This window comes from Festucalex cinctus, chromosome 12 (genome assembly GCF_051991245.1).
Source record: "Festucalex cinctus isolate MCC-2025b chromosome 12, RoL_Fcin_1.0, whole genome shotgun sequence".
Classification (NCBI taxonomy): Eukaryota; Metazoa; Chordata; class Actinopteri; order Syngnathiformes; family Syngnathidae; genus Festucalex; species Festucalex cinctus.
The window spans coordinates 6,754,594-6,782,571 of record NC_135422.1 but is presented as its reverse complement, the minus strand read 5'-3'; the positions used below and the strand labels follow the sequence as shown (position 1 = coordinate 6,782,571).

The window sequence follows — 27,978 nt, the reverse complement described above, 5'->3', positions numbered from 1 at the left end:
ATAATATTTTATAGTGAAGAACAATCATTCAACATTTATGAATTGACAGTGCAATGCTGTTATTTTATTTTATATATTAAATGACACACTTTACAGCAGAGGAAAGGCCAACGAAGGTCTTTGTAGACATCAAAGTGCATTAAACGTGCATGGAAATTGTCAGTTTTTTGTCAGTTGGAGCAATTCACATCCAAGGGGCATTGACTGAAGACTCCTTCTGCACCTGCTGAGAGGATATCACATAAAAGAAAGAAATGCATTCAGATTTGTTATATTTGGGGTTCATACAACTCTTCCAACTAGATTGTTTTTTTTTTTTTCTTTTAAATGTCAGTACAGTATACAGTGCTCACATTTATTATATTAGCTCGATTTATTTATATTATTTCATCGAGCTTTGACAGTTTGCCCTTTTGAACATGAACAGATGAATTTAAAAGTGAATTCACCTTTGCAGACCCAAATTTGAGCTTGCTCGCCCATAGAAGATAGAAATAAATCAACATTCAACCACTAAAACAAAAATTGTCAACATACAGTGTGACACAAGCAAATAATTTGGGTTATTTATGGTAATAAATCGGAAGCACTGTAAATTGACAAATACACAGATAAGACTCATAATTGTTTACCTTGTTCAGCTCTGGAAAAAGTTCTTGAATAGCAATATCCAAAAGAACATAGGTCAGCTGAGGATAGCAAAAATATGAGAAGTTAAAGAAGGTTCGCATTTGAAAATCATGCACAAAAGTACCGCGCTTTTCTCCATCATGCAAAATTATAGTGGAATTTCCAAAAAAAAAATAAAAAATGTAAGTGAATGAATCCATTCCAGGTTCAAACTGTCTCAAACAATCATTCAGACTTTTTTTTTTTTTCTCAACTGTCAGGCATTGTGTTTAGTCACATTTTCTTCTTAACCGCCGTACAAGTACAAACACAAAATAAAACTAAAAATAAACAAACTCACCCACTGTTGTTGACAATAGAGAGGGAAGAGAAAGGTTTTGGTAGAGTGATATTGTCACCTCATGGTATCTACTACTACTCTACATTTTTCTTTTATTAGATAGAATAAATAAATCATGTATTTAATAACAAAAAAAATGTTTACTGTGTATGTAAAATTGTTAACCAATTTTAGTTCATGACTTACAACTAGTCCCGTCAGTCGATTTCATTTGTTTAAATAATAATCACATGATTAAATAACAAATATGGATAAATGTGTTTACCTAATACAAATACGGTTATAACTTTTATTCAAATCCTTTGATCTCCATTTTGTAGTAATTCATAGTTATTTTATGTTAAAAAGATATACTATCCAATTTCTAACTAAGACTAAGTGCAATTCTGGAGAAATTGTGCGGGAATGCTGAAAGCTGAACGTTAATAGCTGAATGCTATGATTTGATTATTCAAATGCATGTGAAGTAAGTTGAGAGATAAATGATGAAATTATGACCTCGGAGGTGGGCGTGGAAAGTTATACTTAGAAAAAGTTGTCTGTCCCATTGAAAATGAATGGGGCAAAGCTGATATTAAACGTTAAATTTAGCAACTAGTGTAAGTAATGTGGAATCAGACGATATATATCCTGGGAGGCGTGAATTTTTTAAGCTGGTTGAAATTTGATCAATGTAATGTGGCAAAATAGTGTGAAGAATAAAAAAAAACAATAACGTGGGAATGCTTCAGCATTCCCACAATGAGTATAAAAAACTGAGTTATCGAATTCAGTTGAGGTAATTTTTCTGCCACTACGTGGCATCAGTGTTTCATGTTAGATGTTGGTGACAGGAACTGTACATTTGTCATTCCAAATTAAGAGCAAAATTAATTCAAACATGAAGCAACTGACTCCTACCCATTTCATTCACTGTAAATTACAACTAGACCCCAATCACGACAAATATATACATTTGTATGGAATTTATTTTGATAAATTGTGTTTGTGACTCTTTTGTACAATGTTGTATGCTTTCATTTTGTTACGTTTTAAATGTATGTGACACAGCTTTCCTGCAAACGCAACAGAAATAATGAGGATGTTACACGACCCGGCTTTTGTAGTATCTGAATAAAACACGCCTGATGTCTGAACAGCAAGCTGGATTACAGACGAGAGTGGCCCATATGTGGGTCGTGGGTCACAAGGTCACATTTGGTGACACTTTGAATTCCAACTTTTGCTTGACTTTCAAGCATATTTTGATGTTCGGCTGAAATTGAAGCGTCCACTAAAATCAGATTCTTATTGCTTGCCTTGCCCCATTACATACCGACATTAAATTCTATTGAAACAAAGCCACTTTCACGTTATACCGCACAGTATTTGCCACAGCTAAGTGAAGTCCATTTTTCACCTTGACAGGACAAGCTATTAAGCAGTGGAGTAGGCGGGAGAAGAGGACGGGAGCCATGCGTGCGATGGCGTGGGCGAGCGTCGTTACCTGCTTGTTGACAACTGGCTGCTGCAGCCCATCAAAGAGGAGACATACGCCTTCATACTTAGCCTCTTCGCCGATACATTTCCCCAGAAGGTCTGCAGATAAACGCTTTTTGAATTGGCAGCCACCCTTTTAAACATCTTTGTGTCTTGCGAGGGGAAAACGCTGACAGGAAATTACCGGGAATGTATCTCATCATCTCTGCAAACGTCCTTTTTGCTCTCCTCTGCTTATCCGGAGCTGAGCGAGGTGGACTACTCTCGCAAAAAACAGCATCTAGGGGAGAAACCACATATTTGTCTGTGTTTATTTCTTTTGTTTTGAATGTATACACGCAAAATGTCAGGGGTCGCCAACCATTTTGAAACCGAGTTACTTTTTAACACTCGTCTAAAATAAGAAATTTGCTCAAATGACCTTTAACTCATTCACTTCCAGCCATTTTCACAGAAGCAGTCCCGTTCGCTCCCGGCTATTTTACTGGATTTTGACTGATTTTGCAAGGCCCACAGAATATTGTGTTCAATTGCTACCAAAAGAAAGATTAAAGTCTCTTCTTTCATCAGGAAAAAAAAGTATGCTTCTATCTGTTTCCGTTTTGCAGCAATTCGCATTAGAAGAGAGCTAAGTTTCATCAGTTTTCACAAATTATTTAAAATTGTAAGTAATTGAGCTTTTTTTCTACATGGCCCTGGTTGATCTCCTTTGCTCTGCTGCTACCTGCTGGCCGTTTGTGTAATAACTACCATTTCTGCAACCGTTCTTTGCAGTTGAGAGGCTGCATCAAAGCCTTTGGTATGCTCTAGCATAAAAACAAAACAAAACCAAAAAAACGTATAAATACGTCTTTGGGACACTTAGAACATTAAGAAAAAACGTATTTATATGTTATTGGGAGTAAATGAGTTAATTATATGTTAATATATATATATATATTTTTTGTAATAATTGTTAATGATTTAACAAGGTAGGGAACAGATCAATTTTAACATGCACTTAATTTCTATAAATATCTGCAAATGTTTACCTTTTTCAAATGATCACTTCTACAACATTGCTTGGGAATTATGTCGCATTTTCACTAAACATAACACTGACTAAGTGAGTTGCAGTATTTTTCAAACTGACTTGGCGGCACCATATTTGTGACCCGTGCATTATAATAAGAATAAGAAAAAAAGCCAACACCTATAACGTTCCAACAATAAATGTTAATCCGACTGCTAACTAATGCTTGCTAACTAACTAGCTCGTAGCATGGCGCCATAGAAGACACTTGTTGATATCCTGTAATTGTGTGTGAAGTTGTTTTACATAAAAATGATTGGAGAATATTGTACGTGGAATAGTTTTAGATCCGAAATGTTCAACATATCTGTGACAAAAAAATAAAAAATAAAAAATAACGTGTAAAATGATTGTCCTGACTAAAACTAAACTACAACGTTGACAGTTTCTGTTGACTAAAACCAGACAAATAAAATTGTGTTTTCTTGGACGAAAATAAAAACTAAAATGCTACATTTATAGTCAACTAAAAATAGACTAAATAAAAACGGGATGGGGTGGAAAAAAAAAGGTAAAAAAGCATGACTGAAACGGGACTAAAACTGAGACTAAATTTTAAAATGGCGGATAAAATTAACACGACTGTACAGTACATTATTTTGTGTGCCATGTCTTCATTTATTGTGTGGTTACAAATTGCTATGCACTTAAAATAAGACATCTCTAACGTACAGTATGAGATGTGTGAATGCAGCGCACCTCTCAGCAGGGTGATGAGGGAAACAAGTCGGTGCTCTTCCACCACCTGGTTGAGTTTTTGTTGAAGGTAGTGATCAGTATAAGCCTCCAGTGTGTTCTTGAACAGGATCCTTCCACCCATCAACAGGTGGTGCAACCAGTCTGGAATGTGGAAGACAACTCGGCCTGCCAAACAACAGGATCGTAAATGTGATGCATTGGTAATTTGGTAACATATTGAAACATGGATGAGATGAAGTTATGATTTTACACCATGTCATTTTTAATTAAATATTACATAATTACACGTGGATGCTGGAGATGAATATACTTACCAACATACATTAAATAGTCGTACACCCCTTCCACAGTGAGGATTTCCATGAAATAGTTCTGGTTGTGCCTCTTTTCTGCCATCTCGGACCGGTTGGCATTGTTTTTGAAGAGGTCGTTGAAAAGCTAAAAAAATAAAAAATAAAAAAAAATTGCGGGTTCAAATCAACATTCTTCAAGTACAAAATCCCTTGTACTATCATGCTGAATTGCATATTGTCACTTTCAGGCAGAAACCACATTTGTCAATTTCATATTTTTTCACAAATCAATACAACTGGTCTGTCCAACAGAAGCGTATTGTATTCACTTGAAAAATTAAAAAAAAAAAAAATCTGTTTTTCTGACTAATTTTTTGGGGAGCTTTGTTTTTTGAGTACAGTATTTTTTTTGATTTTTTTTTTTAAATGTTTCCATTTTTCTGAATATTTTTTTTCCTGTTTTACTGAGTATTTTTTTCTGTCACAAAAAAAATATTCAGAACAACAGGGGGGAAAAAATAATCAGAAAAACATTATTCCAAATTACAGGAAAAAACATTTCCAAAAAAAAAGAAAGAAAGAAAAACAAATGAGCACCAATTTCTGTTTTTCAAAGTATTTTTTTTAGAGGAGGGAGTAACAAGATGGCCGCCCTGTGACTTCAACAGCTTGCCGCTATCCAGTCATATATACAGGTTAGTGGTCTGCACCAGGTCACTTGGAGTTCAGAGGTAAAAAAAAAATAAAAATAAAATAAAAATACTCAGAAAAACAGAAGTTGGTGCTCTGTTTTTTGGAATAATATTTTTCTGTTTTTTTGAATATTTTTTTTCTCCTGTTTTTTTTTTTTTTTTATAAATTTTTCCTCCTGTTTTTCTGAATATTTTTTTCCGTTTTTTTTAAACATTTTTTTTTATGAGAGAAAAGAAAATATTCAGTAAAACAGAAAAAAAACAGAAACAAAAACAGAAACAAAATAACAAAAAAAAAAAAAAAACTCGAAAACTCAAAAAAAAAAAAAAGTCAGAAAAACAGTTGTTGTTTTTTTTCAAGTGAATGCAATACGTTAACTGTAACTGTACAAAACTGTACTGTCCCAACCCTGTCTATTATTCAGAGCATCAAAAATAGCTTGAGAACAAATCTATTAAAGCTATTGAATGCTCAAAATGTCTGAGATGTTCTTTAAAATGGAGAGTAATATTGAAAATCAAAATGTTTATTTTAAAGACACACCCTTTGTTCATGGAAGAGTGAGAAGCCAAACGTCCCATTCATTTTGCGTGAGAGACAAACATATACAAACTGTTCTACTTTGTAATTCCTACTAATGTTCACCTGATTTGGATGTAACTCCCTTCAAATTAAAGCAGAAAGCCTGCAGTTAAAGCACATATTGTTTGTTTCAATTCAAATCAACTGTGATGATGAATCAAAGCTGTTTGGTTAAAAAATAAATAAAATAAAGACAAAAGTACTGAACCTTTTTATCATTTTCTGAAGTGGGGCTCAGGATGGTGAGCTCAGGGCGGCTGGGTTTGGGTTTGGGTGACTCACAAGAGTTGAAGTAGGACTGGATGAACGGCTCAAGATGCTGTCCTTTCTAATGGAGGAAAAAAAAAACTATTTCTCTTCCTGGTGAAAATGGCAGCCATGTTTTGACGGGTGCACTGAAGAAGTTTGAAAGTTAAACATTTTGTTCCGTTTTGATTCATTTCCTTTCACGTCGTTTCATTTTTATGAGCGTCAAAATTCCCAGCAGCAGCCTGGATGTGGTATAACTTCATGATAAATAATAAATAAGTACTGTACATACATCATCTACAGTCTAAATAGACTGCAAAAACATTTATGAGTGGGCCTCTCAGCACACATTCCAAACACTTGTGAAGTCAATCATGGGCCAATTTTGTTCCTTGTCTTTGGGGAGTTGCATAAACATGACCTCCTTTTAATAAACATGGACCATGTTAAAACGTATACACTGTATATCCACTATATGTATAGTACTAAACAGTGTGAATTCCATGTTAGAAAGGGACAAAGATAGTTGCTATGAAAAATGCTATACCATAAATAATCGCAGGAATTCCATTCAAACTCATCACATACACTTTATTTGTATAGAAATGTATGAAGTGTTAAATGTAAGATTTTTAAGTTTTTTTTTGCACTCACTGTAGCACTCTGAGATCTCTTTGGCATGTAAGATGAAGGTGTCAGCAAATCTAATTCAATGCTTTTTAATGCAACAACATATATTTACATACATACATACATGCATATATGTTGTTTATTTTTTAGGGGCTGTCAGTCAATTACAATTTTTAATCGGAATTAATCATATAGTTAACTCGTGATTAATCGCACATTTTATATCTGTTGTAAATGTACAATAAAATTTTTTTCAAGTTTTCCATTCTTTTGTCAATTGACATAAATGTGGATGAGTATAGTTACCAAATACAAATGTGGTATCTTTTAGTTCATTGATATAATAATTTTATAAGTAATTCATAATTATTTGAAGCTAAAAAAAAATTAAAAAGGAGTGAGACACATCGTCATAGATTTGTTTTGAGGTCATTTCTACCACTAGGTAGCATTAGTGTTTCATGTTGGACATTGGTGACAGGAACCAGTATATTTTTTCTTTTCAAATTCAGAGCGATTGGTATATTTCGAACTTGAAAATTACATGTCAACAGTCCCAACAAATCCATAATTTTTTTTTTACACCACCTGTTATGGTTTTACATCATCCGTATTGATGTGATTAAAACACACACCCTCCTGTTATTTAATACGATCTAGTTTGAAAAGCAATGCATTAAACTGTTACTTTTAGATAACTTAAAATGACCTCCTTATTCCACCTCCCATCTGGCTTGAAATTAGGGCAGGGGGAAAGTGCTTTTGTCGCCACAATTCTCATCCAACTACCATTTTCCTTCTAAACTCTCACGAGAACGAATTTCACGCACGCACGCGATGTATCACTCACCTCTTTTATCAGTTTGCTGGGGACCGACTTAATGATTTTCCCTGTAAAACATGCAGAATTATTCTCAGCGATGAATGGTCATGTCGTGACGTGACGTTTGGCTCTGTCTGGGTGACAAATATCTTTTCACCACAAGCCAAGGTCAGGCCGATCAAACACTCAAGAGTTCCAAACACAGTCGCCTGCTCAAACATAATCCCTTCCAGTGGAATTTAGTCACATTCTCTTCTTTGTGTCCACACACACACACACACACGGTCGATCATACTGTACCGAGGTTCACATCAGGCAACATCTTGTCCAAGAACTGAGACTCCATACTGTGCGGAGACAGGAAGTCGGCAAGAAGTTGGCTGTTGCTGAGCTCGGGGTGCTGCAGGAGCTTCTGCGCAATAAGCGTGTGAAAGGCAAACTTCAGAGAAAGCAAATGTTAGAAACGCAACTCTCAGCAGGGCTGCTATAGCAAATGCAAAGGAAATCTGCACAACAGATGTTGACCTCAATTGTTAAGCATGACACAATTGTGGTTCATATACTCAGAAATACCAGGAACAAAAATCAAAATTATTGGAAGATTATAGCTTAATTCAAACTACAATTGTGTGAGATGTCATATGAGACATGCGGGAATCTCACAAACATCGAAACGCGTTATTCCACGTTTTTGTGATGCCCTCACAGCAGTGTACAAGTAATAGCAAAGAAGAAAAGGCAGGGTTTTTCCTGTGCACAAAATTCAGAGGTGGCCACCTCCACCTAATTTGCTCTCCACCTCCAGCCTGAGCCACAGTGCTCCAGCTGTGTTTAATGAGCTCAGCGGTAAGACGACGCATCAATTGAAGAAGAAACAACTTTTTTTTTTTTTTTTAAAGAATTGTAAGTTAAAAAAAATGGCAAAAGTTAATGGCAACTTTGTATTCACATTATTTCCAAATTCTAGTCCCTGATCGTAAAATGGACGCAGGAGGGCGGCCCATAATGGTATCGGTCACCTCCGTGAGTACCGATATCGTTGGCACCGATACCTGGTATTGGTAGTCACTCATCAAAGTCAGGGTGATATCACCTCTGCCTCAATTCGAGCCAAGACAAACCCTGAGGAAAGGTATGGCTCAGTGGCAAGTTGGATTGTACTATGTGTTGTCCATTTTTACACTGCTATCAAAAATTCCTTAATCGGTAATCCACAACAGGAAGTTTGAATGAGCTAGGAAAACATTGGATGGCCTGTGTTGTTTGTTCTTACATTTATTCCAAAAAAAAAAAGGTTTCCTTTCCAACACATCTGGTATTTGTGAGACGAAAAGGCCACGAACCTGTGGGGATGTCAATTTTGTCCCTCTTCCAAAATAAAATCAGCCATTTTTCTCAAATGATTTTTAAATGCGTCATTGTGGCTTGATCACGAGAGTGCTTATCCTCCAAACTACGTTTTCCATGTACCTAGGAGACCATTCTCACTTCATAAAAATTTAAACAATGTCACAGGTTATCTACATTAAAGTGATGGTGTGCTCCAGTGGCTCAAAAGTGAGAGAGATGCCAAAATAATTCTGCTGTCAGAAGGTCCTCAGTGCTTCCCACTCAAATAAAATGGCAAGAGTGGAATGATTTGTGTACCAAGCACTTTTTGTTGCGTGTGGAATGGGAATAAGTGGAATCAATAGAAAATGAGTGGCTGTGCTACACTTTTACGTCATTGTTAGCCTGTCAAGCCAAAATTAATTTGGCTGACAATGAGACAATGGTGCATGGTAAGAAAGTGGGGCAGACTAAAGCAATGCATTTACTAGACACCAAAAGAATTCCCATTGGGTCTGCGTGCTTTTTTTGTTTGTTTGTTTAATCCCAACTAGTTGAATTTGCTGCTGGCAAAGATACCCACCTGAAGATACTCCTGAAACTCCTCTCTCTTGGAGGTGAGAAATTCATAATTTTTGGGGCCAATGATTCTCTTGGAAGGCAACTGTGCGTCAGGAAATGATCCTGCAGGATTAGAGTTACGAGAGAAATTGTAACTTCACTACAAAAGGAAGATTCTTCCATGCGAACAAAAGCGACGAGGATGGAACGTTTGTAAACATGAAACAAAACAGTGGGAAAGCTTTCCCAAAGCGACTAGGGTGGAGCGTGTATTTTTCCACTGCTTTGTTTACACGTCGCTTTTGTTCACATGGAAGATGACCCGGAAGTGTTTACGGCGCAGCGAAGGTGACATGGTAGGCGAGAAAAAAAACAACTTTGCGTTCCCTCGCAAAACAACTTTGCATTCTCTCGCAAAGATTGCGTTCTTCCTCGCAATCTTTGCGAGGGAACTTAAGTTTTTTTGTTTGTTTTTTTCCTACCATGTCACGTTCGGGGCTACGCACAATTGCTCTTAAAGGGGGAAAAAAAAAAAAAAAAAAAACCCTCACCACTAGTGACGATGAGTTTTTAATTTACAGTATAGAAATAAAGTGCTAAATATTTATATTAATTTGTTAGCTCCCTTGTTAATCATTCTTAACAATTACTGTGGGAAGTCATTAACACAATCCATTACACAGGGTTAGGGTTTAAACAATAAACAATGACATTATAAAAGATAACTTGGGAAAATGGGTTATTTCAGAAGTGAAAATAAATGAAAAAATAAATAAATAATAACTCAGTTTCCCACATCTGTTGAACAATGCATGTGCAACTGTGCAAAAAAATAAAATAAAAAATAAAAAAATAAAACCAAGCCTACCGTGGAATTCTGTTAGCTTTGATTCAAGAACGTAGAACTCCAGATATCTCCTGTATACAGACCAGTGCTCCGTCTCGTGACCCACTGTAGGATTACAGAGAGCGACGATTAATTTTCAACAAAAAGACAGGCTGTGCTGAAATACTTCCTGTTTTTGTTCTTCTTTCTAATTTACACCGTTCAGTATGAGCCGATTTCTTTCGACTCTGCAGTTCCTTCCGTCTGGGTCGTTTCAAGTCAATGAGAAAATATTCTGGTGCTGGCCTCCCCCCAGAGCAGTTTTTCAGGTGTGCTGTCTCGTGTTTTAAAAGCAATGTTATGCAGGATGGGCACTCGGGCAGAGTTAAATCCAACGTAACATGACTTTTATGCGGCTGCCGCTTTCACCAAAATGATTGCATGAAATAGATTTCTGTAACGCTTTTCCACTCACACCCCCAATTCCATCACTTCAAACTTCATTTTGCGCTTGCAGTGCTCTCTCCTGTTCCACGGTGGAACCAATGCTACTGTACATAAAGCTCATAATCCTTTTTTTTAGGCGTAGTTGTGGTCACTGATCTTGGATAAAAGGACCTGCTGGATCCGCATGTCTGTTCTTGCTAATGTAGACTAAAATTAAGAATGCTTTTGATATCATGATGGGCTTTCACTAAACTGCTCACACAAAAGTGAACATTGTCAAAATGTATTATTAACTCATTCACTCCCAGCCGTTTTCACTGGCTGTTTTACTGGATTTTGACTGATTTTGCAAGGCCCACAGAATATTGTGTTCTATTGCTATAAAGACATGGAGCCTACCAAAAGAAAGATTAGTCTCTTCTTTCATCACGGGAAAAAAAGGTATATTTCTATCGCTTTCCATTTTGCAGCAAATAGCATTAGAATATAGCTAAGTTTCATCATTATTCACAAATCTGTTTACAACAGTGGGGAAAATAGCTTTTGCAACATGACCCTGGTTGATCTCTTATACTCTGCTGCCACCTGCTGGACGTTTTTGTAATAACTACCATTGCTTCAAGCATTCTCTTCAGTTTCGAGGCTGCATCAACACAAAACGTATAAATACGTTTTTGGGACCATGGTAATATTTAAAATAGAACGTATTTCTACGTTTTTGGGCACAAATGAGTTAAATTGAAGAAACACAATTCAAAAGGTTCATCTGATTAAACTCCCACAGCTTTATAACTATACTGTATGACGAAATTGCATGTTAATTGATCCAATATGTATCATTGCATATATTCTTTAGGAGCTGTTTCGCAAGATGCGGCATAGATCTAATTTAGATTAGTGTTGAAACAGCAAAAAGAGTGGTTAATTCTGCCTTGCCTGCTTTCCGGTCATTCCGCTCCACGTCAATGCAGAATACCGGAATCCTCTCCCGCTTCACGTCGTCGTCATAGAAATCAATGTAAGGGATGGTGATGCTCCAGGCGGACAGATTTCGTGGGGTGCTGGGAGTGGAGGCAGCCTCTATCGGGGAGTCATCCTCCAGCACCATCATGGCTTCCTCGACCTAGAATGCATGGAAATGTACAGAATCTATCAAATGACTTTCTTTATGGTGGAATGAAAATATTAAAAATGTAACTCATGCCAACATTTGTCTCGTAAATCTATTTGAACTCATTTGTTTCATTTGAGTTATTTAAATCAAAACTAATTTAAGCTTCCTAATCTGTAATCACTGAATAAACAGCGGGGAACGTTTTGGCAACACTTGACGGCATTCAAGGGAAATCTCATAGAAAACACAGGATATCCCCTGTCAGCAGTGAAGGAAGATTACATGCTGCAGCACAACAGTGTGCCCCAAGAGATCATTGGGTGTGTCGCTGGAAATTATAATTTATGTACTATAAATACTGCATTTTTGTGCATCTATCGGTACCAGCAACATATATAGGCAGAACATCTAAATGCTCTTCCACTTGATGGCAGAAGGTACAGTTCGAACAGTTTCCTTCACAAAATGAACAGGGAAAGAAGCCTTTTCATTGAATTCATAAAGTGTTGTGTTCTTCTATTCCCCATCTTCATGCAGCTTGAAGAAGTGCTTCTTTAGTTTTGCTAGATAGCAAGTTGTTGCTGGACTCGTTTAGCTCATTGGCATTGGACGCTTGTTGGTTAGGACGCTGACTTTCACCACGCAACTCAACTTTATATTTATAAAGTACTTTAAAACAACAGCAGATTTTTATTTTATTTTTTTTTAAAGATGGAACCCAGGTCAGCAGATACAATGAAAACAGCAGAGGCTCCAGAATTGAACCCTGTGGAACACCATACGTTATTCATATTGGACTGATTAGTTTTTTTTTTTGCTTAATAGTTAGTATGAAGAGATTACAATTAGGGGTGTGCCAAAAAAATCGATTCACAAAAGAATCGAGATTCTCATTTATTAATCGAATCGAATCGATATTAATATCCAAAAATCGATTTTATTTAAATTAGAAATTAAGAAGAAGGGGAAAAGGCAGTTGTAGCCTACATGCTGTTTTTGTGGGAAAAGCACTTACAATACAAAATGAATAAATGTTTAAAAAAAAAAAAAAAAAAAAAAAGACACTTTAATGTCTATTTGTCAGACTGGAGTAGATCATGACAGTGTTGTGCATATCTGTAAATTGAGGCAGAAATCATTTGTCAATCAAATAATTTTGAATCGAAAATCGTTTGAATCGAGAATCGGAAATCGATTCTGAATCGAATCGTCGACCTAAAAATCATAATCGAATCGTGAGACGGTCAAAGATTCCCAGCCCTAATTACAATAATAAAGAAAATCACACGACGTACCATCACAACAGTCACAAGTCGACTACTCAGTGCACCAAATTTGTTGCAGCACATGTAGGCCAAGTAGTGTAATCACCTCCAGCCAACAATGGCCAAGCAATACGAGTCAGGTGCGCGTTTTGACCTCTGCCGAACCCGTGAGACCGACTCATTAACTCTTTTACTGCCACACGTTATCAAAAAACCTTTGATAAAATTAAGGCTTTGATCATTCACGAAAAGAGATGCAATGCTTCCATCTGCTGGCCATAGTTAGTGGGTGTTTTTGATTCCACAACCCATTGACCAGGCAGCACTGCACTTAGACGTTGCACTGAGACAAAAAATAAAATAAAAAACTTAATTGACGTCATTTAACGTTTATGGCGGCATACGCTGTGATTTTAATGATCGTTATCAAACGTTTTTGGCGGTCAAAGAGTTAAAACCCTGGGATTCAATTGAACCCAGGTTAAGAACCGTTGAATTTGAATAATAATGTGTTCCAAACCCAGATTTCACACAAAGCAAATTTGTGCGTAATTTCAGATGAGATCATTATTATTTCAATACATTGCTTTTGTTTAGTGACATTTTTATTTGGTGGTGTGCAGTGAGATTTTTCAAATGCAAAACATGTGCCTTGGCAGAAGTTGGGAAACAATGAATTTTAGACCGTGCTTTCCTGACTCACTAGTGCCCTCGTGTGGTATCTTTCATGACAGTGCAGAACAGTAATAATGAGCCATTCGTATGTTTTTGGAGGAACACATGCAAGTTTACTCCATGAGTAATACATGCATGAATACACACCCCACATTTGTGACAATAACACCGAACAGGGACGAATTACAATGCACTGCCTTTAATTTATTTAAAAATATGCAAAGATGAACGCGAGTCCGTTTGGCTCTGCCTCACCAAATCGTCCTCTCCCTCCACAAGCCCATAGGCTGGCAACATGGCTCCCTCCATGGTTGTGCTCTTGAAAACACCCTTGATCTTGCTGCCAATGCGGCTGATCCCAAAGGACTCTCCTCTCTTTGACGTGCTCCTGCAGGCCAAAAAGGGGGAGGGAGCTTATTAGACTGGACTTAATGGAAGAGATGTGCTTGGCTTCAAAAAAAAAAAAAAAAAAAAAAAAAGCGCAGACATCTTCACATAATGACAGCGAAGGAATTGTAGCGTACAGCAAGGGAATGAAGCTGCAGTGTATCATCGCGGTACATCAGGGGGAAAAAAAAAAAAAAAAAAAAAAAAAAAAAAAAGCTGAGGAAGCCAAACCAAAGCCAGAGCACATTCATGGAATGAAACGTCTCAATCGGTTGCCATGGGAACAAAAGCAAATAAAGCGGACAGCATTTTCATTAGCAGAGGTCTTGATATTAACTAGAAAACAGCAGACAGGCAATAACTGATCGCTGTCAGAGAGATGACAAACATAATATCTTCAGAGAGCCATCTCGGAAAGGTTATCGTTTCAAATCAATACGGTCCTCGCCGTGAGCACAACTTGTTCAAAATTCCGACTGGTAGAGAAATGAAAGACGCCTTTCCTCAATCTCATCTTTAAATATAATTCAGCCGTCCTTCAAATGACGTTAAATATTTTGCTTTGAAATGGAGCAATGTGAAGAGGATTCATTTAAAACATGTCAGCAACGAGCGCCAATTGATCTGACCTTTCATCTCGGCTAGGTCAGACATGCTATAGGGGGTTGGTTATGATTTGAAATGAATCGGGACCTTGCTTTGCCTTAACAATAAACCCTGACAGTTAAGAAGATTCATTTATGACTGCACTCAGGAGGGCAACGGTAAAGAACATCCGTTTAAAGCTGCTCCCAGAAAAGCCATTATAAGAAACATGCCACTAAAGATTGAATTAAATATTTTTAATCAGCATGGTTCTTAATTTGACGCAGCACAATTAATCATAAGATTTTAAAGATGCGTCTGGGAAAGCGTTGGTGTGTAACATCTTAAAAATCATCCTTATTCCAGATTGAAAAAGTTTTAAAAGTGGAAGTCAACCTTAAACATTTCTTGACAATAATACGTTATATGTGACCTCACAAGTCTAAACATGACATTCTGATTAATATTACATTTTTGGAATATGAGTCGTGAAGAAAAATCCAGCCATTTTTATACCATTTAGGGGCGGCCATTTTGTCACTTGCTGTCAACTGAAGATGACATCAATGTTGCTCAAGGCTGAGGTAATCAACCAATCAGAGCTCATATGTTTTCTGAAGCTGCACTGTGATTGGTTGTTGAGGTGAGCAACATTGATGTCGTTTTCAGTAGACACGTGGCAAAATGGCCGTCCCGTGAGATGGATAAAAACAGCTGGATTTTGATGCTTAACTCATATTCCACTAATGCAGTGATTCTCAAATAGTGGGGAACTACTTGTATCCGTGGCGGCCATCTTACGTTGCCAATAGCTAAGCGAGCCCAATTTAATTTCGATTTCTATGCGACAATTTCACATTATGTTCTGTCTCAAAAATTAGAAGCGGAAACGATTTACATAATGACGTTGTACGTGCGTCGCAGTTTAGATCTGGATAAGTACTGTATACCAGAGTACCTTTTGTCACTAACGCATGAAAACGGACTATCCCGAATATTTCAGAAACCAAACTTTTGACCTGAAACCAAATGTTAACTACATCTAAACACAGACAATTGTTTCATTCAGACCACATTGACCATATCGCAACCTTCCTAAAATAATGGCCTCAGTCACTTTATTTTGTTTGATCAAATATAAATGACAAACTGAAGCAAATGAGTTACTGATTATATTTTATTTATTAATTATTTCATTTCATGGTTAAAACAATTTTTTTTATTTTTGTCAAACTATAACTTAAGCCATTAATTTAAGAAGGCAACAATATTCAAGTTATATGTGCAGCACAGACACACATAATAACGGGTGCTCTTTGGGAATTTACTTTATGGGACAAAACAATACTTGGATAGTACGGACACAAATGGGGGAAAAAAAATAAAAAATAAAAAAATAAAAAATAAATAAAAATAAAAAAAATTAAAAAAAAGGAGGTTGGCTGCATGCTGCTGTTTGGGTCTGGGCGGGTTGCTACACTGGGACGGCAAAGTGGACAGCATGACATCACACTGAACCGCAGATGGAGGTGTGGATGGACCCTGACTTACTTGGGTGATAAGGAGTGGCGGTGGGATAGCGAGCCGTATGGAAAAGTTGTTAACGTGGGCTGGGCATGGAGGGAGTTAAAAGATGCAGGTGAAGAGCTGCCAGAGGCGGTGAACTGTGAGGAGGGGGACTCGGGGCTCCAGTCCCAGGAACTATAAGCAGAACAGGGTTATGTCCCCAAGGACGAAAAGGAGGGAGAGGATGGATCATACCAAGGCAGGCAGCATGGCGGTGACAGAATCAGGGTGGACACACAGCATGGTGTGGGCGTGACGTGGCGAGAGGAGCCCATACATATAATCAATGGAATAATGTTCGGACATGAGAGGCTGAGCGATGATGTTAGTTCAGTCGCCTTCATGCGTCCATGTTAAAATGCAGTGAGTGTCTCTTCTGCTTTGAAAACTGCCTTCGTAACAAAACAAACAGCTGATATCGTCACGTTCCAATTATATATTTTTTTAAAAGGGGATACTCGACTCATTGAGCTATTTTCAGCAGTGAAACGTTAATATTTTGTCCAGAATGAATTTGATAACTTCATCATTTTTTTTTATTTACAATTAAAACCTTTACAAACTATTTTTGCCACTTGCTGTCAACTGAAGATGACATCGAACCCAGAAAACAGGTGAGCCATGATTGGTCGTTATCTACTTCCTCAGCCCAGGTGATATCGTCTTCAGTTGAAAGCTAGTGCAAAAATTTATTTTTAACTCTTTGAGTGCCAAAAACGTTTTATAACGATTATTAAAATCACGATGTATGTCGCCATAAACGTTAAATGACGTCAATCATGTTTTTGTTTTTTTAATCAATGGGCAGTGCAACGTCTAAGTGCACCGCTGCCTGGTCAATGGATTGTGGAATCAAAAACACCACTATGGCCAGCAGATGGCAGCATTATATCTCTTTTCAATGGGTTGCAGGTGTATGAAATTACAATGAAACATGACGAAATCTGATGAAAATGGATGAATTAGAACGTTTCAAGGATGACGGAAATGATCAAAGCCATTGTCATATTATTATTATTATTTTTGATAACGTGTGGCAGTAAAAGAATTAAAAAGGTTTTAATTGTAAATAAAAAAAATAAAGAAGTTATCAAATTCTGGACAAAATATTAACTTTAGTTTCTGAAGTGAGCAAACCAAACCAATTAATAACGATTAAAAAAAAAATACATTGTACCTGTAATCTAATGAGATAAATACAGCTACATTTAATACCGTTAAAATAATAGTAAATGTCATTTTAGAGGGCTATCAATTTATCAATATGGTTATAATTGTGGTTTTAGTTTGTACAATTCCTGTCATAATCATACTGAGGGGTGTTTCTATTTCTTTATATTATTATTATTATTATTAACTCTGATTTTTAATTGCCTTTTTTATCTACCATTGCTTTTATTGTTGATGTACACCTTAATATTTATTTTATAAATGCAAAATGCATTACAAATTAAATCTATCATTACTATTATTCAGCTAAAATGAGGGAAACTACAATAATAAATACATTCTTATTGAAATGGTAGTTAGTAAGTCTCCAAGAGCTCATTCAAATAAATTGGTATACCTAATTAAGAGTAAATTACATATGTTAACTCATTCACTCCCAGCCATTTTCACAGAAGCAGTCCCGTTCGCTCCCGGCTGTTTTACTGGATTTTAACTGATTTTGCAAGGCCCACAGAATATTGTGTTCTATTGCTATAAAAGCATGGAACCTACCAAACGAAAGATTAAAGTCTCATCAGGGAAAAAAAGTATGTGTCTATTTGTTTCCGTTTTGCAGCAATTAGCATTAGAAGAGAGCTAAGTTGCTTCAGTTTTCGCAAATCTATTTAAAAGTGTAAGTAATTTATCTTTTTTTTCCGAGATGGCCCTGGTTGATCTCCTTTGCTCCGCTGCCACCTGCTGGCCGTTTGTGTAATAACTACCATTTCTGAAACCGTTCTTTGCAGTTGAGAGGCTGAATCAAAGCCTTCTGTATGCGCTAGCATTAAAAAAACATAAAACAAAAAAACGTATAAATACGTCTTTGGGACACTTAAAACATTAAAAAAAACGGATTTACACGTTATTGGGAGCAAATGAGTTAATTGGCCAGACTCTGATTGCAATTAAGTTTTGTTTACAGGCTCTTCCATTTGTGGTTACAGCACAAATACTAAAAGAAGTCCATATTTAGGGGTTTGATAAGCAAAAACTCATTATTGTACTATCCCATTAATGCTAATTGGCTTCCACTTGGAAGGTCAGGCAATGACGGAATTGTTAAAAAGGCAGCATCCTCTCGTGTAGAAGAGTCAAGCGATAATGGCATGTCAGCCAGCCACTGTTCCCATCAGGACAGTGATGCCTTGTACTCACCGGATGTCATCCATACTGGCGCTATTTCTGGAACAATATGCATAAGGAGTTAGTGGCTGGGCCCGGGGCCACATGCACGCCCCACCTCGCCACAGATAGAAACCATCACTTTCAGTCACTTTGCTGACTTGACTTGTTGAATTCTGTTACATTGCACCTTTTCTTTCTGCTCGCTCAAATATATAACAAACAAAATGACACCTACCTGCTCATTTTAGAATTCCTTGCAGGGGACTCGGCCCCCCTCAGAAGTTGGCGAAAGTACTGCGGAAGTGCAAGAAAAAATAAAAATAAAAATAAATGTATGCATCATCGTATGCTTTGCATCTTAAATACTGTAACAATTCTAGCAGAGCATCATATATCATTTGATTTTCGAGCTGCTCTACTCAAGCAGCAACGACGGCGTGCCGAGTACAATGGTTGCCCGCTGCTCTGCCAAACTGTGACCACTGAAACGACCTGCGAAGGGTGAAATTAGTCTCGGCAGCTTGGCTTATTGGCAGTTTGGCTTCATGCCAGCTTGGCCTCATTGGCCACCGTGGCGCGTCTCATAGTGGTGACACTGAGGTTAGTGGTTGGGCGCGGAATAATTGACTCAAATTATATCTAATTGCTGAAATTTCTGAGACCAATAAAGCGGAGTCAGTAAGTTGTGAATTGACATTCAAAGTGCCTCTTGGTTAATCCAAAATAAATAAAGGCGGGAGGACTCAAATGCCCCTCAAATATCAAAACACTTTGGGTGGAATTGATGACACAAAAGGGTCAAAGGGCAGCACTATATGTTGAAAAGGATTAGGTGCGGATTTGCTTTTTGGTCTGAGTGCTAGTCATAGACCGATATGTTTTTTTTTTTCATGGCCGATACCAATTAATAAATCTCTTACTGCCACATGTTAAAAAAAAAAAATATATATATATATATATATATATATATATTTTTTTTTAAGTATGTTTCTATCTTATTCTGTTCTTTAGTAATCACCATTTGAAAATAGGTAATTTGAGTGACATTGAGGGAACATTGAAAAGATAAGGAGAAATCAAGCTTTTTTGTGAAAAGATACATTTTCTGCACAACAGTGACTTTGACACTAATATTTTTTGTTTAGTGGTGCTCTGTGAATTAAAGATTAAAGTCTCTTCTTTCACCAGGAAAAAAAAAAAGAACAAAAAAAGTATGTTTCTATCAGTTTCCGTTTGGCAGCAATTAGCATTAGAAGAGAGCTAAGTTTCATCAGTTTTCACAAATCTATTCAAAATTGTAAGTAATTTAGCATTTTTTTCTACATGGCTCTGCTGCCACCTGCTGGCCATTTGTGTAATAACTACCATTTCTGCAACCGCTCTTTGCAGTTGAGAGGCCGCGTCAAAGCCTTCTGTATGCTCTAGCATTAAAACAAACAAACAAAAAACGTATAAATATGTCTTTGGGACACTTAAAACATAAAAAAAAACAGATTCACACGTTATTGGGAGCAAATGAGTTAAAAATAAAAAAAATGAATTTAACATTTATGGTGGCATACTAATCGTGATTAAAAGTTTTTTGGCGGTCGAAGAGTTAGGAGTCAAGGAGGCCGATAAGGGATATTTCAAGCCCATATTCATTTGCAGTAAAAGAGAAAATATTAGTCAAACTTGTAAAATTTTTCAAATTTCCAACATTTTGAAGGTTTTTCTACTGTAAATAAATTTTCCCAAATTTCAATCAATCTTAATTTTATTTATTTATTTTAAGTAAAAAATCTAGGAAGTTCCCAATGTCAACATCATCTTTTATAAAGTGGAAATTTAAATAAAAACATAAATGAAAAGTTACCTGTAATCTTTCACTGAGGAGAATTCATGGCGCGAATCTTATCTTATTTTGGGTTTTCGTCAGGGTACGTAAAAGGTTTCAAAACATCTTTGCAGACAGTGAAAAATTGTCTGAACATGTTCAAAAATTATTTGCGAAAAGTAAAAACTGTGAACTTCTTACAAATACTGACGAAAATGCTAAATTTATGACACTCGCAAAGCATATTCATCAATAATCGGTCTCTCTTTCGTGCTAACCTCATCACTGTGGCAGAACATGGGCGTGAAAACGTTCTCCAGGAGAGAGAGGACATGCTCGTACGCTTCAAACAAACATCTCATTGTCTGAAGTTTCACCACCTCCTCATATGGGCCTTCGGCAACTGAGAAAGCACAAGCCAAAAAAACTATTCATGGATATAAAAGTCCTAATGTAGTAATGCAAATTAACGTAGGTCACGCACTGTTGCGTATCTCCTCCACAATAAAGGGGTCGAAGCGGATCTTGTCGACACTCTCGTCTAAACAGTAGGTCTCGTAGATCTTCTTCACCTCCTCGTGGAGCATCATCTTCTCGGAGTCGGGCAGTTCTGGGCATAATATCCGATCGTTGAACTCCTCTGAGGCAACACAGATGATGTACACTTGAGGCAGGTTCTTGCATGATCGATTAAGACTACATTTTGGAAATCTCACTTTCCTGTGATAGTTTATAATGGAATAACTTTAAATTAGGATTTATTAGCTGTCGGATGATTACAATTTTGAATCGTATTTAACTCATTCACTCCCAGCCATTTTCACTGAAGAAAAACCCCTTCGGTCCCTGCTGTTTTGCTGTCTTTTGATTAGATTCATCGGGCGGGGGGGGGGAGTATATTTCTATCTATCTGTTTCCGTTTTGCAGTAATATTAGCATTAGAATATAGCTAAGTTTCATAATTATTTACAAATCTGTTTAAAATTGTGTGGGCAAAAAAAGCTTGTTGCAGCATGGCCCTAGTTGATCTTTTATACTCTGCTGCCACCTTCTGCCCGTTATTGTAATAACTAAGATTGTTTCAACCGTTATCTTCAGTTCAGAGGCTGCATCAAAGCTCTAGCATTAAAAAAACCCAAAACATTAAAAACGTATAAATATGTCTTTGGGACACTGGCAATATTTAAAAGAGAACGTATTTATACGTCTTTGGGAGCTAATGAGTTAACAGCAACTAATCTTGACTTCAACAGTTAACTCACGATTAATTGCAAATTTTATATCTGTTCTAAATGTACAATAAAATGTACATTAATTTTTTCTAAGTTGTCACACTCTTTTCAAAATAAAAGTATAAAAACATGTTAAATTACTTCGATTGGCTGGCAACCAGTTCAGGATGTACCCCGCCCACTGCCCGAAGCCGGCCGGGATAGGCTCCAGCACCCTTGTGAGGAGTAAGCGGTTAAGAAAATGGATGGATGGATGAATGTTTACTTACTGTATTGATAGTTAATTTAATTGTTTTAAAATGTGAAAATGTTTCTAATTAAACATTTAAAAACCCTGAAAACAAGCCAATACCTAAATTTTTAATAGTTTTTTTTTTACACATCTGTTGAAGGATGTCCCACATTATTTTGTTTGTCATATACTGTTATTTCACATCAAACACAAATTATTAAACAACATTTTTCCTTAAAATAATGTAATTAAAAACAACAAATAACATCCAATTTCTGTAAGTTTAAGCATTATTTGTAATACAATGTGATGGATGGATGGATGGATGGATGTTAAACTAATAGAAATATGACTGCATCTTTTAGTCAATGATAGAGTCATTTCATAATAATTCATAAAATTTAGTTAAAATTAAAAAGATGTACTGTAAAAAACGAGTGCAATATTGATTCGTGTTGAGGTCATTTTCTGCCACTAGATGGCAGTGCATTTGTAAGACAGTGACAGCTCAGTACATTTTTCTTTTCATATTAACATGAAGTAACTTGTGAATTTTTTTGCACATTTTAAAATACTTGACCCCAGTCTCCACAAATATAATTAATGATAATGCATTTATTACTGCTAAATTTTCACATGGACGTGTCTGCTGCATTGCGATTGGAATTCCCCCAGTACAGACTTTTCGAAAAAGGGTGGTCATTTGCGCGTTACTAAAAGTTTGGTGGCGTTAAAAATTAACTCAAAATTAACGCACTAATTTTGACACCCCTACTTTAAATCAACCAGTACTGTACATGATTCCGGAAGCAAAATTTGACAAGGATGGGAAACGCTTACCGACCGCAAGGCAGAACTGGAGCACGTGAACGGCTCCCTCTTGCTTCAAGAAGTTCATGAAACGGAAGAGAAGGTCTTGCTGCTCTCGGATTTCTTTTAATTCCAGCTTTAGAACCTGGCAAGTAAGGGGGGGATGACTATAATGCAAATCCAACTTGAAATGATTTTTCAAGCATAATTTAAAGTACACAATAGAGCTTACTGAAGGCTTTCTGCTACGGGGATCCGAATATTTTTGAAGGAAAGGAACCAGCATTGAGGTTGGCTCTGTGGCTTCTTCCGGCTTGTTTGTAGAGAGAGATTTAAAAAAAAAAAAAAAATTAAAAAAAATACCAACAACAAATTATTGCAAGTTCATGTTAATCCACTTCAACAAAGACTTACTGAAGAATTGTCGATGAAGAGCAGAAGCAAATGATTCACCGTGTCCTGAAAAGTAGACACAGATGTCACATGCTGTAAGCGCTTTGCTATGCTGATGATTTGCCAATCCAGTTTTGGGTCCGAGATTAACCCTGACTACACTCACGGGGTCGGCCAAGAAGTCCATCGACGGAAGAAAGACAGAACCAGCCAGGACTTCTCTTATCAGCAACGTGAGCGATCTGGTGGCATTTACGGACCACAAAATGAGATCTTAAAGAAGGCCTGTTTTGAAAGTCGATATTTCCTTGACAGTAACTTTCAGGGCCCGGTTGTTCAAAACTCGGTTATAGCTGTAACCATTGGTTAAGTAGATTTAACCGACTGTTAACTTTAACGGCATTGTTACCTTGTTGTTCAAAACTCTGTTAACTTTAACCGGCTGTTAACTTTCTGTTAAAGTTAACACACCTAAGGACCGCCGCTAACTTTTTAACAGTGTGGTTAACTACGTGTTCGTGGCAAATGTCCACTGAGCGCACGAAAGAGAGTCTATCGAGGGCTTGACTTTGACGTTGGTGGTTATTCTGATGACGAGTTAAGCACGCGTTACCACTTAGCAGTAATAAAATTCAAAGTCTCATGCTGAGTCAAAAGAGAAAGAATAAAAATGTGTTTTTTAAGACAAGTTCTAACAATGGACAGAAATAAAAAAAAAATTAAAAAAAAAAAGATGAATTAAAAATAAATAATGTCACAAAAACTCCTAAATTACTTCACCATTGACTGATTAACGTTTTCTTCGTCAGTAGAAAACTTCTTCTTTTTTTTTCGGCGAGTGCCAGGGGTCATTTGGATAGTATCCATTGCTTTCGCTGACCCGGAAGTAAAAAAAAAGAGGAATGGTGGGATATATCGGAGCTAACCAGTGACATAAACGACACAGTTAACACAGTTAATAAACGGCGTGACTAACCATGTTTTGAACAACGCATATTTAGCGGCCGGTTAGTTAACGGCGGGTTTAGAATTTAACCGGCGGTTAGGGGTTAAACAGTGGTTAAAATAACAGAGAATTGAACAACCGGGCCCAGGTGGTTATGAAACAGGTACCTGCAATCAGTAGCCTTAGGTGGCAAGATGTACGGAAAAAGCATCTCAGTCAATTTCCTGAGGTAGAGAAGCTCGTCTCTGCGACTGCGGAGGGCTACATGAAGGTCAGGACCGTAATCCTCCAGGGCAGCTTGTTGAAGAAACTCCGCGCTCTTCACTAAGAGGCAGAGAAGAAACATTCAGCTTTCTGATGATGAATTTGGGCACGATTCCGGGATCGACAGTACCTCTCTGCCGAGCTTTAGCAATTATTTCTATGTGCTTCATAGAAGCTTTCAGAAGCTTTCGCGTGATGAGCGACGCCACGTCAACCTGGGAAATAATCAAATCCCCCTCAAAAAATTACAATAATGTATTCTTGATGTATTTTGTGTTTTAATTTTCCCGCTCCATTTGTCACCTTCTGGATCCGGCGGACCAACACGGCAGCGAAAAATCGTAACGTCACTCTCAGCTCATCAACAAACGCCTCATCATCTGTGACATCTCTGGAAAAATAAACATTGTTACCATCCCTACATGATTATTGGTATATAGCAGGGGTGTCCAAACTTTTTCATTTGAGGGCCACATCCAGAAAATCAGAAGGATGCAAGGGCCACATAACGTTATGAAGAGAAATTGTGTTTAGGCCTAAAAATTGTACAAATTATTTAGTTGTGCTTTTGAATATTTAGAAAAATGCTACGGTATATAAACCAATTTATTTGTAATATTGCAGTAGGTTTATTATATGTCATTTTGTAATTTTTCATTTTAGTTTTTATTTTGTTTTGAGTTTTGTTTTTTAAAATTTAGTTTTAATTATTTTTCAGGGTGGTTCTTAGTTTTTTTTAATTAGTTTTAGTTCTTTAATAAATGCTTACTTTTAGTTCAGTTAGTTTCAGTGTTAGTTTTAGTTTATTAATGTGTATTACTTGTGCGCAATATTTAAAAAAAACACCATGGGCGTGACCTCATTATTCCGGTTTATATCAAAATGAATCTACTAAAAATCACATTTAAAATGATCCCCAAAGGCTCATGCATTAAATTAATTACCAAAGACTAAACCGAAGGACGTTTTTGCTATAATTAGTTTTATTTTAGTTAGTTTTGTAAACATAAAATGTAGTTTCAGTTAGTTTTCTTTAAAAAAAACAAAAAAAACAAAAACATCTTCGTTTTTATTTTATTTTTTTAACGAAATCGTTTTTTGAATTTTAGTTTTTTCGGTAGTTTTAGTTAACTAAAATAACCTTTTAATAGCACCTGTGTTTTTCGACACCCTCCCTTCTTACTTTGGCCATCTCCAAACATTTTTATTTTTATTTTATTTGAACCGAGTCAAATGCCATTTTTAGCATATGTCGCGGGCCACTAAAAAATATACGGCGGGCTGCAAATGGCCCCCAGGCCGTAGTTTGGACACCCCTGGTATATAGAGACAGTGACTTAACAGTGTTGTGTTGTACTACTGCATATGCACACAACTGAAAGGTGTATGTATGCTCAACAACAGCTGCAAGATTTGCTATTTAATTGCATTGTCCCTGTTAAACTAATAAAAAGAAAATGAAGTCCTACCTATACCAAGGATACACAAAATTTTCAAGAACAAGTTCCAGGATCTAGGTGAGAAGAAAAACAGATGGATTCGCAAGATTTATTTATTGAATATTTGTAAATATGTAGGCAATATACTTTATAATTTTACATTTTTACCTCTGAAAGAGACGCATCCACCTTAGACGAAACCTTCAAGTCAAGCCATGGTTGATAGTTTTCCAGCAGCAAAGTAGGTCTAATATAAACGACATTTAAAAAAATAAAATAAAATTACAAGAAAGATCGTCAGTTTATAAAAATATTGACAGACGATATGCGAGGTTCCCAATATCATGAAACAGTTTACAGGTTTCCATTTGATTGGCTAATATCAAGTGCCCCAAATTGATTTAAAAAAAAATGCATTTGCTCAAATTGTGACTTAAGTATAGTGCTCCAAATATATATTCAACACCATACGAACAAGAGAGAGAGAAAAAAAAAAAAAAAAAAAAAAAAAAAAAAAAAAAAAAAAAAAAAAAAAAAAAAAAAAGGCCCTACACACCCGCCATCCCCTGAATTTCAATCACCACTAGGGGCGGTAAAACACAACAAATGATTTAGTGATAAACGCGACAAGCACATCAAAACATTAAAGATACTAATGAATTATTTTACATTTTAAGGGCACAATTATTTCCGTGATGGGTATCATCGTGGTCATTACCAAGTTTAAAGTGACAGCGCAACGTAGATCTGCTTCTCAAAAGGTAACTTGAGCAGGTAACTCACCTGTGTCTTTTGCACCTGATCTTGCCACAAACGGCACAGCTGTGACCCAGCGGAAACAGCTCCTGCTGGTAGGACTGACAAGGAATCAAAACGCACACAAAAACAAAATCAGGAATGCTTTGAGGATTAGCGGTTCAGAAAATGGATGGAAGATATGTTACGTATTTACTCAGTTGTCATTAAATGTGTATTTCTTTCAAGGGGAAATGTACTATTTTTAATATTTGAAGGAATAAAGTGTTACTGTTACTCCGACTGAGCATTTTTGCAAAGACATTTATTTATATTTTATTGTATTTAAATTGACAGTAACGACAGTGAGTGTTCTGGTACTAGCACTAAAAATCCAACCTTGATCTTTGGCTTTATGTTGATCAGGATGTTTGGCAGCAGAGACTCGGGTCCCAGGGAGCAGTAGAATGTACCCACGCCAGCAAGAAAGGACCAGACCACCATGATGATGTGAATGTACCTGTTTCAAAACGGGAACGCAGATTGGGAGCATCCACAGGAAACGGATGGAGCCGTTGGCGTGATGCAAGCAAGCCCACATTTGTTACCTGTTTAACAACACAGTGGACAGGAGTAGAACCAGTAGCAGGAAGCAGAACACGGGATACTGTCGGCCCAAATCTCTGAGCAGGTCCAGCTTCATTTTGCGTCGTATGCGTTGCAAACAAACCCTGATGAATCCCATAATTCTTTCATCACGTAGACAAGCGTGCTGCAAATGAAAATCGAATGCATCAAACTGGCGATTATTAAAGTATCAAAATGTTGCTTAACTTAACTTACGTGTTGGTCAGTCCGGGCCACGTTTCTATGTAGCCGTTCACAGATGTTACATCGTGTACCGAAATAAAGGGAATGTCGTAAACACCAACCGTTGCTTTGTGTGTAAAGTCCGACCGAGCAGTGTTGTTGAGCTAACAGCTACCACCATTCTGCGCTGTCACTTGAGCCCGTTAAAGGGGCGTCATATGGGTGGAGGGGGGGCTGCGTGCGCGTCAGCGTGATGTGACGTCACCTCCGTACAAAGCCACGCTTTATACAAAAAGAAACCACTTCCAGTACTGTGCTGCCAGTCTGCGGTCATCGAACCGTCGCCATTTTTCTTTTATGTATTTGAGCGCAAACGCAGGCGCGGGAATCGCGTTTACCTGCATGGCCATTTTGATGAAATACGGTCATAAAGTAGACGTAGCAATGTTATTGTATTGTACTTGGAATAAGAACCTAAACCACCTTATTTTCATATGCACTAACGTTTGCTCCGCGACTTGTCTTGTTAATGGTTTCCCCAAAACTGTGCATTAACTTAATTGACGTTTTGCGTTACCGTTAATTAGCTAGCTTTTCTATTCAATAGCGAAGTCAATTCGCAGACTAACACAACGTTTAACCAAACTGACTCTTGACCACATATGCAACTATTTTCGAGCTTACAGCTGTTATTTATTTAAATGCAATTTAACAAAGTAGTA

General features: G+C 37.0%; 1 protein-coding gene across 11 annotated transcripts; it reads right to left on the bottom strand.

Moving 5' to 3' along the window:
• Positions 1–42: 42 nt before the first annotated feature.
• On the bottom strand, positions 43–27,595 carry snx14 (sorting nexin 14). 11 transcript variants are annotated; one of them, XM_077538223.1, is made up of 31 exons: positions 27,290–27,594; positions 27,055–27,218; positions 26,846–26,966; positions 26,495–26,568; positions 25,880–25,958; positions 25,742–25,785; positions 24,576–24,663; positions 24,403–24,487; positions 24,176–24,332; positions 23,229–23,304; positions 23,084–23,128; positions 22,902–22,982; positions 22,700–22,814; positions 20,880–21,035; positions 20,674–20,798; positions 18,815–18,873; positions 18,610–18,636; positions 16,231–16,380; positions 13,963–14,095; positions 11,590–11,776; positions 10,249–10,332; positions 9,403–9,503; positions 7,791–7,902; positions 7,518–7,558; positions 5,997–6,116; positions 4,535–4,658; positions 4,221–4,385; positions 2,634–2,729; positions 2,457–2,548; positions 633–689; positions 43–226 (listed from the first exon to the last, which is right to left on the bottom strand). In XM_077538223.1, the coding sequence occupies exons 2-31, from the start codon at positions 27,189–27,191 to the stop codon at positions 185–187; spliced, it is 2,973 nt and encodes a 990-aa protein (XP_077394349.1). In that variant the 5' UTR covers positions 27,192–27,218; positions 27,290–27,594; the 3' UTR covers positions 43–184. The 11 variants fall into 11 exon arrangements, 6 of the variants coding, with proteins under 6 accessions (XP_077394349.1, XP_077394350.1, XP_077394351.1 ...); XM_077538224.1 differs by having other exon boundaries at positions 43–223; XR_013287483.1 differs by having other exon boundaries at positions 633–2,548; positions 27,290–27,595.
• Between the last annotated feature and the right edge of the window lie 383 nt (positions 27,596–27,978).

What these genes read in the sequence shown, in the direction of transcription:
- snx14 (XM_077538223.1), bottom strand. Translation starts at nt 27,191, where the DNA reads ATGGGATTCATCAGGGTTTGTTTGCAACGCATACGACGCAAAATGAAG. An exon ending in TCTTCATCGACAATTCTTCA is followed by an intron (nt 22,983 to 23,083) that starts GTAAGTCTTTGT and finishes TCTACAAACAAG; the next exon opens with CCGGAAGAAGCCACAGAGCC. An exon ending in CTTCAGAAAATGATAAAAAG is followed by an intron (nt 4,659 to 5,996) that starts GTTCAGTACTTT and finishes TTATTTTTTTAG; the next exon opens with CTTTTCAACGACCTCTTCAA.